Source organism: Protobothrops mucrosquamatus, unplaced genomic scaffold, assembly GCF_001527695.2.
Source record: "Protobothrops mucrosquamatus isolate PMUCROS unplaced genomic scaffold, P.Mucros_1.0 scaffold1933, whole genome shotgun sequence".
Lineage (NCBI taxonomy): Eukaryota > Metazoa > Chordata > Lepidosauria > Squamata > Viperidae > Protobothrops > Protobothrops mucrosquamatus.
This window is the reverse complement of record NW_015388054.1, coordinates 182,574-195,363: the sequence shown is the minus strand read 5'-3', so window position 1 is coordinate 195,363 and position 12,790 is coordinate 182,574. Positions and strand designations below refer to the sequence as shown.

Genomic DNA, 12,790 nt, shown 5'->3' with positions numbered 1-12,790 from the left:
GCTGCCGCGGCCTCCCAGCCGCTTGCTTCTTCGGCTGGAGCAATTGCAAGGGCTTGCATGGTCGCCGGCGGCGGGGAGAGCGTCAGCGGCCCTTGGGGACCATGCAAGCCCTTGCAATTGCTCCAGCCGAAGAAGCAAGCGGCTGGGAGGCCACGGCGGCACCTACCTCCTGCACCCGTCAGCTGGCGACCCCCGGACCTGCGCCCGTCAGCTGGAACGTCAGGCAACGCTTTGGCCGGTGCGGAGGGCGAAGGTGAGGCCGCTGCAGCGTCGAACTCCTGCGCCTGTCAGTTGGCGACCCCCGGACCTGCGCCCGTCAGCTGGGAGGTCTGGAGACGGAGCCGGCTGGCGTGGAGGGCGATGGGGAAGCGGTGGCTCAGCGGGCGGGGTCCTGCCTGCGCGCGAATGTCAGGCCCACCCGCCCCATCTGTAAAAGAAAAAGTCTTCCGCCCAAGCATAACCTTTAAGGATTTTAAGGATCTTTGAGAGGGAGAGAGAAATAGAGGGAGAGAAAGAGGGAAAGAGAAATAGTATAGTACCAGTATGTGCGTCTTATGGTCAGGTGCGTCTTATAGAGCGAAAAATACGGTAGCTGTTAAATTGGTAATATCCTCCAAGGATTCATTGAAGGCAGTTTTTATATTCTAATCCACTTGCATGAAAATATTTCATACTGTCTAATCTTTGAAATATACTCCCCCTTCTCAGAAGTATTTCTTATCCCCTAAATCATGTACATTAGTAGCATTTAAAATCTTACTTCTTTGCTTTCTTCCAAATCAGACTCACTGCTGAATTCCTCGGTATTTAAATTTTCAAAATCAGATTCTCCAACAGCAATGGGTACAGTCACAGTCAGACTTGGATTGTTAATGAACGACATGTAATCACTTTCATCTACCACATATCTTTCCACGCTGCTGCCGGTGCCTATGCCACTGGTGGTGGTTCCATTTATATCTCTAAAATAATCAAGACCTTTGCCAATTTCCACGGTGTGGTTAGAGATGCAGATGTTTTTATTGTGGAGCTCCTCAAGAGGTTTGATTTCATCTAGAGCTTTTTGCTTTTTAACAAAGGATTTCTGGATGAATTCGTGGGTTTTTCTTTTCATAAAATCTACTCCTTTGTCAATCCTCCCCATTGCAATCTGGAGATTGTTCATTTCATTATCGTCATCTGTAGCAGCAAGGTTATCTGCACTAAATGAGCTCAAGAGCAAGGCCAAAAAGAGATTCAGCACCTAAAGAAAAGCAGGAAAATTCATCCTTGGTTTTGATCAGCAAATGCTATATACTGAAATAAACTATTTGAAATATATTAAAGACTTACAACCTAGTTCATGAAACATGCATTATAAAAACAGAAGGAATGTATAGGTTTTAGGCTGTGCTAACCAAGATAAAGACCAATAGGACACATGCACACACATATCCATGCAATCTGGGTTCACACATCAAAGCATTACTTAGGGTAGAATGGGTACAGATGTTTATGGAATCTTTTTCTCTTATGAACTCCCCGCCCTCCCAAAATGGCACCTGGTTTTGACTAAGTCACAGAAAACTCAGAGCTGCCTTTGAGACAATGGAAGTTTTGTAACACTGCCTTGGAAGATGAGTGCTTATAGAGTCCCACTGCATTCGCTGAATGTTTCCTCCTAATTTATGAAACTTGAAGGAAAGATTGACTTAATGAACAAAAATTGTCTATGCCTGTGTTCCTATTGATGTTCAGCTTTGAAACTTGATAGTAGTAATTGACAGCCTATTTATCTTAATCAGAATAAGTACCTAGTTTGAAGGAGTGGTAGATACAACAGTCAAATTGTATACAGATGGGAACTACACTGGTGCTCAAAAGTTTGTAAACATTCTGAATATTCAACATTTATGCACAGACATAACCTAAAATGTGATCTATTCTCCATACAAATCCTAAAACTTGTAAAAACGAATAAACTCCTAAACCTAAAAGAGAACTCAATTAAACAAATGAGTCAAAATAATTGTACTACTTCTTTTATTTATTAAGGAAAATTTTGAAAATCAAAAAAGATTCACAAGCTTTTAAACATCACTGTATTTTTATAGGTTGGCAAATATATTTTTGTTTACCAAACACTTCTAATTGTCAACGCTGCTAACATTGGATGTTCCCGCTTTGACAACTGATGAAAATGCAGCCATTTTCTCTATTCCTTTAACATGCTTTTTCTTACTTTAGAAATTAGGTGCAGCAGAGAGAGGGGGGGATTGGAATGTAAGCTCAGCTAGCCATAACATAACACTGTGGTGGGAACCCAAGGACAAGCTGATAACGTTTTGGCGGGCTATGGAGCTAAGGGGAAAGCCCACACTTTAAGCTAATTGGGGAATGTGATTTATGATAGTTTATTGGGGGTGGGAATTGCACTTTGTTACTTTGTATCAGGGGGAAGGGAATTTAGTTTTTGGGTTCAACTATGTAGTGCCGATACTTTGTTTCCCGAATAAAAAGATTCTTTAAGGTAAACAATGCCTCGAAGTTCTTTTGAAGGGTTTCATCTATCGGAACCATGACACTAATGGTTCGATGAATGTTTGACAATTGCGTGAAAAGTTGTTCCATTTGAAAAGAGGGTGTCTTAAGAGATTTAAAGAGACAATACTTCTTAATATGGTCTAGAATAAATATTTGTTTTTTAAAAAAAATTACATACCACTAAATTTCCAATCACCATAACCATCATGAAGACTGTAAGGCACATGGCTTGACCTGCAACCTCCATACAGTCCCACATGGTTTCTATCCATTCTCCACAAAGAACTCGGAAAACGATCAAGAAAGAGTGGAAAAAGTCATTCATGTGCCAACGAGGGAGTTCACAATCTTTTGCAATCTTGCACACACATTCCTTGTAGCTTTTACCAAAGAGCTGCATACCAACCACAGCAAAAATGAAGACAATGATGGCCAGGACCAAAGTCAGATTTCCCAAAGCACCCACAGAGTTGCCAATAATTTTGATCAGCATATTTAGGGTTGGCCAAGATTTAGCCAATTTGAAAACTCGCAACTGAAAAACAAATAAGTGACCAAAAAAGTTTAGTAAGTGATAAGTTAGTTAAAAATAATCAGATGGAGCCAAATTACACTGAAATAAATTGGTGTTCATATATTACAACACTGAAAAACAACCATCATTATTTAAAAATGAAGATTATTTCATTCATTTTCTTCTAGTGAGACCCCATTATAATTTACAGTTTAAAACTGAAATCTTATTTATATGTAAAACTAACTTTATGAATTGGTTTTACTGATACAGTCAAATAATTAGTTTCAAAGTGCAACCAGCTTTTATTGAACCATATAGCTCATATATGCCATTCAAGCTACTTCAATAAAAAACAACAACCTAAGAATCTTAGTTTTATATGTATCCAGTGAGTCCCACCACTGAGAGAAACAACAGAAAATCAGAAGATGAAAATCAAGGATTTTGCCAAATGATAATTTTTCTAGCAGAGATTTCCATTAATGAAATATGTTTGGACATAATTCAAGCTACCTTCCCATTCTTCAGAATTTTTTTTGTATCATTTCCCCTTCTGCCATACTGTCCCCATCCTTCTGGAACAGCTACTGTATCTTTCAGACAAAAGACTCCACAAATGACTGCCATCAGATACAAGCCTCAGAATTTTGAGCATTAAGAAAGAAGAGTATTCAGTTCCGAAATGTAGTTCAACATCAAAATCAATTAATTTTAGCATCCTGAATGGGTAAAGATGATGTACATGTACTTATATTTGTTAAATTAAACAATTTACCAGTCTGAACGATCGGAGAACTGAGAGTCCTTCCACATTTGCTAGGCCAAGTTCAACCAAACTAAGGGTGACAATAAAACCATCAAAAATATTCCAGCCTTCTTGGAAATAATAATATGGATCCTTGGCTACTAGTTTAAGAAACATTTCTCCTGTGAAGATTCCTGTGAAAACCTAAAATGTGACAGGCAGATTTAACAATTTCCAAAAGCTTAAAAATGCAATTGATAGATTTATTCTGATTTTCTTATTCATTATGTCTTAAATGTGTTATGTTGTTTAATATCACTTTAAAAAGCATGCGGGAACTGGAAGAACGTTACTGGAAACTTGCATGAGGTTTTCTCTGCTAATAATTCGTTGACATTTTAAACAGGAAAACAATGATTTATCCCACTATCCAAAGCAACTATAAAGATAGTTACAAATGTTAGGATTGGACTGTCTTTTATTTTCCTTAGAGCAACACACTGCTCAGATAGGTAATTTTAATACTTAAAATGGGCAGCAATCAAAGATCAGCTCTAAATGTGTGTGCAGACACAGTTCTATATTTTGTAACAATGTGGAAATGACAATTAGTATCAGTACTCTTTTCACCTTTCAGTTTCTTCCCTCACATACTTGGCTGTAAGATTTTTATTCCGGTGATTTTAAACTGTTCCTTTTTCTGTCCTTCAAATGTGAGTTTAGTTTTTATTTACATTGATCCCAATTGGTAAAATAAAATTAGACTGCACAGTCTCAGTTTAACGGCAATAAAGAAAAGTGATTTAAAATCATCAGCAGTAAAACCCTGGGAAGAAAAACTCCACAATTAGCTTGCAATTAGTGCAAGACTGCAGTAATAATGGACAGTTAACTCTGTGAACCATGAGAAATTGGAATGTCATAAAGGGGGCTTAATACTCATAAATTTGTTGTGGTATCTTGACTTTTAGGTTGCAGTGAGGATCAGAAATAATTTGTGAAGTACAAATTAGGTGAGAAGAAGTCTTGATTGAGTTTAGTAAGGCTGTATAAATTCAGAAAATTACTTGTCCAAAAGTATCAAACCATTACACTGTGACTGTTGTATTATCAATGTATTTTATTTACTTTATTCTAAAAGTGCCTTAAGTGATATACAACATATGAAATGTTTTGATTAATAAAAACATTAATATTTTGATAATTACAATATTTTATATTTTAAAACATTCTTTAAAAACACTATTTTCCTTCGTTATCATACTGAAATCAAACCACAAAATGATTTTTCTTACTGTATTTTGAGATATATGGACACAAAATCACTGTATACTTTTTTTTAAATAGTACTCAGTGTATATTGCTAACCATATCTATCCAGTATTTAAGGTCACTCATTTCTTTTGTTAAAAGAGAATTTAACTCTTCACTTAGTGCTGTTATTAACAACATCATTGGAAGAAACATTAATTAAAGGTACAATATTCAAGCTCACCAAGTTTCCAACATTAAGGACTTCCGAAAATCTGTCTGTCATCGGGTAATGTTCCATTGCCATGAACAATGTATTTAAAACAATGCAAATTGTAATAGCAAGGTCAACAAATGGATCCATCACTATGATGTTAACAAAATGCTTTACTTTCAGCCAACCCGGGCAGCAGTCCCAGATTAAGAAAATGTTAGCAAATTTGTACCAGCAAGGTGGACACTTCTGCCGTGACTCTTCAAGTTCTGTTTAAAAACAAAGTGAAAGGTTATCATTCTAACACAAAAGAAAAGTTATCTTTTATTGGTTTTGTTTTTTCAACTTTTAAGTATAAATAAAGAAAAAAGAAGAAGATTCAGTCACATATGATATTGGAAGAAACATTTGGACATGTGAGAAAAGAAGTTTTACTACTCTATGTCTACTCCAAATAAAGTTAATTCTCAAGATGCAGGCCCAGAGTCTCACTGCCGTGTCTTCAATTCAGATCACTGTATTTAAAAAAGAGAACTCTAAAATTAGAAAGCGGATAATAAAAATCAAACAATTATGTAAATATTAAGACTTTAGCCTGTATATTCAGATTTGTGTCTTTATTTGATCATCCCGATCCTAGATTAAAAAAAAGTAAACCCCTTGCTAGCTGAATCCCTTGCCATCACTACGTCTGTACCTTCCATGGTGTTTGTGAGTATACTAGCTACACTCATGGCTCTTTCTCTTATTGTGGGGTCTTCCAAAAAGTCCATAGAAATATGGAAAGAACTTGATCTTCTTTTTTTAATTTCTGTTTCTGTTGTTGTGGCCTGAAAAAAAGAGGGTATCATGTAAGATCATCCTGAAAATGGCAGTTCAAGATAGCAAGTCATATGAAGAATCTCTTAGTTTGAAGACACACATGCATCATGCTTTTAAATTATGTTTAGTTTCTCATGCCAAACATTTGCTACTTATTGAATTATTAACCTGGTATTTCAGTATATTCTTAGACAGTTGTAAGAAACGTGTTCTCATTTTGGCAACTTCATTGTTATACTTCTCAAATAATCCTCAAGAAACTTTCCATGATTGTTTCAAATTTATTTCTCAACCTGCCTTGTTTATCCTTATTAGTTTGGCAAAATCCCACTTACCTATCCATTTCAACCTGTATTTCATTGAGATTTGCATCCAAGTAAAGACGCGTAGGACTGTAGCCTTGGAAAGCATTAAACTTTGCCCAATTTACACCTATATATAACTACAGTTGAGATTTATGGTGTCTTCTGTAAATATCCTCATACCTTTTTTTAAAAAAATATATGACACTTTGTAGAAGAAGAAATAAATTGCAATTGATCAGTCATCAGCTATAAATCTATAATCATTTACTTGTGAGCATTTCCCATATGTAGGATTATGGCATAAATTCCAGGTTATCAATAAACGTTAGATGATGTGGGAAAATAATGACATGTCACTTGCTTATTTTCTGTGTTTAAGATGGACAGCAAGCTTTTCATTCAAGCTTAATCAAAGGAAATGAAAAATAATATCCAGCATTGTCATGCTTCTCTAAATTGGCATAAAAGATCAGATTTTTTTTGTATATAGAAACATAAAATGTGTGTCTAGGAAAACACACATTTGGCACACTGTAACTTGAAATCTATGTACACTAATATGGTATCTCAGTTAGATATATTTGTTTCATCAGCCAAAGATTAAACATCAGATTAAAAGACGCATGAAAATGCTCAATATATAAAGTGAAATTTTGGAGTGATTTTATCAACACTTGGGGAACCAGAACTTTTAGCCTTATTGTTTGTATATGGTAATGATGTTCATGAGACAGAATGTAATCAAATGTACACAACCAAGGCAGAATCCATATGGCATCAAAAGATTTAACTTCCTTTTGGTTACGGAGAAAGATGTTTCTGGCCAGACACAATTAATTCAGAGCCAGATAAATAAGATCTGGCAAGGTTTTTTTCTGAATATAAAACACACAAAGCAAAATATTTTGCACATTTTCCAGATACTTTTTCTCACCGTTTTGTAAATATTAATGTTTAAGACTGATTTTATTAGTAGATAAAAAAATATATATTACAAGATGCAGGAGCATTCACAGCTTGACCAACCAAGGATCATTCCCAGGGATTCCATTCTGTAGAAACACTGGCTGGTGCATTAAGAAAAGGCCACCATGCCTGAACTATTTAAAACTTCCTTACATTGTCATCAGTAGCTGGTTTATCTATTATCACCTCTGGCAGAAGCTGTCCAACAGGCGATGTAGGAACAGATGGTCCACCAACCAAGGAAACCACCCCATTGCAATCCACAGTGCTGTGCATCTTCCCATTCACTGGAAACACTGCCAGCATCCTGGATGACCTACTGGCCTGACTAAGGTTACTGTTGCGCCGTTCACCATGTCTGCGCGGCACAAAAAGAGAATCTCTTCTGCTATCATTATCTTCAAAAGTGCTGTGTTCATCATCAGCAAAGTCATTCTCTGATCCTATATCCTTTGCTCTACCTCTGAAGCTGAAAAGGCTTGTTCTGCTGTTGCGCCGTGGGGAAAACAGCGAGCCACGCATGCTCAGCAAAGACTGTAAGAAAAGACAGATGGATAGAAAGTTAGCAAAGTCATCTAAGTCCTGACTTTCAGTGATAAAAAGAAAGGATTATCTTTTCCATATATACATACAGAATGTAAATATAGTCTTAGACAGTCCTTTTCTACGATAGATTTTGCATTTCATGAGTTGCTGCTACTGAAAGAGGAAAACTTGAGACAAAAACCTTCTAAAAACCAAAATTCAATATTTATTAAAACTCTCCTTCCTAAATACCTGAGGTCCAAATTGGTTTACTATGTATGTTAGGGCTTCAATTTTTATCCATGCTTACTTGGGAATAAGCCCATTTAATTAAATTTGATTTAATTATTCTTCTAATTAAATATACAACAGAATATCTCTTTTGCAAAAAATATCTGTAGAAAAAGGTCAAGGTACTACAGACTTGTTGGATTTAAAAAAATGTAAATAAGGTTTTTGAAAAGGAAATTTCCAGCTCATTTATATAATTAAAACATTGTCATCCATTATTTCTATGAATGCCTTGGCTTATCTTAATTCTCAATATCTAAAATTATTTGCCTGCAATACAATGAATTGATCACCAAAGTAGATAGACTTCATAGGTTTCATGACCATGACTGGACCATAAGAAACATGACAAAATTATTAAGAGTTAGTATAAACCCTTAGTAAGGTATTTCAAATAATGTTTTCAACAATTTGTCTGAAATGGTATAGGGCAGGGGTAGGCAACCTTGGCTCTTTTATGACTTGTGGACTTCAATACCCAGAATTCCTGAACCAGCCATGCTGGTTGCCTACACCTGGTATAGGGTTTCCTGTCTAAGCAGAGGGTTGGGCTAGATGACCTCCAACATCTATTCCAACTTTATTATTTTATTATTATTATTGTTGTTGTTGTTGATCATCGCACAGTCAGCCAGATGTTCAGACTGGATTTGGCATTTTTGTCTACCTATCGAGTCCTTACCAAGGACCTGGGATAGGCAGATGTGGATGTTTGATGGTTTTACAGATATCATCACAGGATGGAAGCAGTTCCTCGTAAGGCCGCCTTTTGCAATTGACTAATGGTGAATTTGTCAATGCCAATGGTGTTCAAGTGGTGCTCCAGTTGTTTTGGGATTGCACCCAAGGCGCCTATTACTATTGGTACTACATCATCATCATCATTATTATCTCTGTGAAATTTGCATTTCATGAAAAATTGACTCTCTAAAACAAGGATCCCCAACCACTACCGGGCCACAGCCCGTTTGGAACAGGTCCACGCAAGTGGCGAGAACGGACATACTCGCAAAGCTCCACTAATATGAGCAGTAGGTGCTTGCACTCATGCGCAAAGCTCCACTTCGTGCCACTCACACGAAACCATCCCCTCCCCCCCCCGTGCCAGGCTGCCAAGCTGGAAAGGTGGGGGACATCTACCTTACCCTATATTTAAGAACAAAATCTTTCAACCTCCCAGTAGCAAACATGAATGGGCAAAAATGCTGTTTTGTAAAAGATCAGTCTCTTCCAAAACAGCATAACAAGACTGTATTTTTTCCAGAGACAATAATGATTGAGTTCCATAGTTATCACAGTTTACCTGATGGGGAGAAGAATGCTTTCGTTCTAATGTTAACCTATTCCCTTCAATGGAGAATCGGCAACCTTTTCTCCTGATACTATCTTCAGATTCAGATCTGTGAAACTCATCTTCATCTTTTTCCTCTCCACCAGATTGTTCTTTTTGTTTTCTTTTCTTCCTTCTATTTCTTCTCTCTTTGGCACTCTTGGAACTCAATTTTGATGTTTCAGATGAACTTTCTGAATGTTGCCCCGTTCCACCTCCTGTGCTGGGATCTTTAGATTCTGCAGATGCAGTTGCTGCAGCAATCGCCGCTGCCTGCCATGAAGCATTAGTAGCTATATTATTATATTATATGAAAAGAGCAGCTTTCTTAGTTTTAACATGAAAAACACACAAGGAAAAAACATTGCATAATATAATATATAGGGTTTTTTTAAAGCAATTGGAATATTTATTATTGTCTTGCACTTAAGATTAAAAATATTACCATATTACATTCATTTGTCTAATTTAAAAAAATGTATGATAAGCGATCTTTTTTAAACCTGATCAAAACACAAGAAGTGAAAAAGATATTTATGACACACACAGAGTTCCAATCCAAGTTCTCTACTACTTAGCTAAGCCAGGTATCACCACCCTAGATCCATATTTAGATTATCTCCTTTTCATACGTCTGAAGAACCAGATTTCTGTCACTTAAAATGCACAGCCACCCTTTTGGCCTTCCAAAAGTCATCGAAGACATGGCTGGGCCAATGAGCCTGGGGGGGGGCATGGCATTTTAGAGGTGGCTAATGGAGTAAAGAACACCCCACTTCCTTCCTGTACACGTTTTCCTCTCCCCCTCTTCATCTGGTTCAGTTTTAATGAACTGCATTTTAAATATAAGAATCCCCATTTACTGCTTTAATGTTTTTAGTGAATTGTAACTGTATATCTGTAAGCTGCCTAGAGTCACACCGCCAGCATGATGGGTGGCATAAAAGTTTAATAATAAACAAACAAACAAACAAATGGAATAACAGAAGGGTTCGTTCCATATTTAGGAGGCTCTGGGCAAAGTGATCTTGGTGTCCTACTTGTAGTGGTGTCCTATTCTCCCAGTGACAGCAACATAAAGAAGCACCTAGAACAGGGGTAGGCAACCTTGGCTCTTTTATGACTCGTGGACTTCAACTCCCAGAATTCCTGAGCCAATTCTGGGAGTTGAAGTCCACGAGTCATAAAAGAGCCAAGGTTGCCTACCCCTGACCTAGAATCATCTCAGCTGGTGCCACAGGATGAATGGCCTTACATGGGGCAATCAAGACGATCCTCATTTCAGGCTCCCTACCAGCATTCCTCATACTGTGCCATACTGTGCTGAAGCAACTCTAAATTAATGGCACTGGGATCCAAACTGCAGCTGCATCCTATCTTGCTACAGCAGGCTTGCCCCGCTTTTCTCAAGGCTAAGGGACCGCTGTTTTCCGTGGCTGCCTGTACCAGGGCTATTGAGTCCTTGAAGAGGCTCAGTACCAAAAGGAGCCACATAGTTTCTTCTAGGAAGTACTGTATGACAGCATTCAGGTTTCCCCAGCATTGATAGGTTTATTAGTTTGTTTATTTAGTCAATTTATATGGCCACCTGTCTCAAAATAATGGTTCAGGGCTGCCTACAAGAATTAAAACCAACAATATTTAGAACCACAAACCACATCACAAATGGCCGAGGTCACAAAAATCAATTCCAGGCTACAATAAATTAAAAAAAAATAGTAAAGCCAATCAACCAGCAGAACCTGTTCAACCTTCTGTCACAAACTGGGCTGGGACAATTGGAAATTAAAATGATAACTTACTCTCCACTTCCAGCTAAGTGGCACTGGCCACAATGATTAATAGTTGCCCATGAATAGGCCTGTGTCAAAATGGCACAGGATTGAAATCCAATACATATTGATTAAGAAGCAAGCACTTTTTAACTCCCTGTAGGATATATTTAGGTTGGAGTATATGTACATGAAGTATATCCTTTTGCATATATACCTATAGGGCTATGTAAACCAGCTGCCCTATTACAATCCCAATGGACACTTAGGTAACAAAAGTTTTATTAAAACAAAGGCGACTTGCTTTCAGGGAAAAATACTGCTGTATCTGCAACTTGCACGAACTGCAAAGAGAGAGAGAATATACAGTATATCTTCTTAAGCAGACTGAGAACACTCTCAGTCCATAAATCCAGAGGGAGAGAGGTGAGTTTTGGATCATCTACCAGTCTCATTTTATCCCAGCTCCTCTCTTACCTCGGACTAGAAAAAGAGTTGATCCTTTTACAACCAAGCAGAGACTGCTGGACTGAGGCAGGAAAGAAGTGAAATGCATCATCTCCCAAACAGCCTCCATTACATAGCTGAATTCTCCCTAAGTCAAATATTCTTTATTTCTTGCCCAAACTTTGTAACAATGTATACAGGTAATCTCATTTAATAACTGTCTTGGATAGGGACCATTCACAAATACAACAGTAGTAAACAGTAATTAAAACTCATTTTCTAATCAGTGTGTACACTTAAGTCTCAAATTTCTGATAATAATACACGTTGGAGTGAGATAACCCTGGCATTGCTGTACAAGAAGACTTTAACTAGATGAGAGAGTAGCAGCCAGCAATCTTTGCAAACTCTCTCCTTCTCTCTCTTTCTATTTCTCTCTCTCTCTCTCTCATGTGGTTTGCTTAGCGACCATTTTGCCAGAACTATTTGTAGTTGCTAAATGAGGACTACCTTCAGTCTTATATGAGCATATCAGGTTGTACATAGGAATATTACTTTCTTTTAGCTCTTTTGTGGATTATAGCATTAATGTGGAACTCATCTGAAATCTCCTATTTCTTTTAATGGAGACTTCAGGCAGTAAATAAGGTAATTGTAGCCAATTTAACCTTTTCATTCTAGTCTCTGAATTATTATTTTGGGAGTTTTTCTCTGCAAGTAAACTGGAGGCATAACTGTTATGGTTCCGGCTAATGAAACACTTCAAAGAACTTCCAGGTGTTGATTTTCCTAAAAGTAATTTATTGTTACAAAATGTCGGCACAGGCACAACAAAGTTGATGCTAAGATCTAAAATTCTCTTTCTCTGAGCAATTAATGTACCAGCATGTTCCCTCCCTAAATTTGCTGTCATATATCATGTTCTCCTATCAGGTGGAAGGGCAGAGGTTCTCTTCCAGTCTCTTCCCACCCGCAGTCCTATCTTTCTCCTCCCCCCCCACCATCATCTGAATTAACTCTAAAAATACCAGACAGTTCTGCATATTTTGTCAAATCAAGAATATACAGTATTTGCAGCATTG

The 12,790-nt window shown here is 37.4% G+C and overlaps 1 protein-coding gene across 1 annotated transcript in view; it reads right to left on the bottom strand.

Annotated features, from left to right (window-relative positions):
- Window positions 1–12,790, bottom strand: part of SCN1A (sodium voltage-gated channel alpha subunit 1) — a 59,602-nt gene that overhangs the window by 26,963 nt on the left and 19,849 nt on the right. Inside the window, exons 10-16 of the mRNA XM_015823637.1 lie at window positions 9,463–9,762; window positions 7,497–7,877; window positions 5,948–6,080; window positions 5,281–5,519; window positions 3,816–3,989; window positions 2,702–3,058; window positions 761–1,243 (exon numbers count right to left, since the gene is read on the bottom strand). Coding sequence (XP_015679123.1) covers window positions 761–1,243; window positions 2,702–3,058; window positions 3,816–3,989; window positions 5,281–5,519; window positions 5,948–6,080; window positions 7,497–7,877; window positions 9,463–9,762 — 2,067 coding nt within the window. The remainder of the gene's footprint in view (window positions 1–760; window positions 1,244–2,701; window positions 3,059–3,815; window positions 3,990–5,280; window positions 5,520–5,947; window positions 6,081–7,496; window positions 7,878–9,462; window positions 9,763–12,790) is intronic.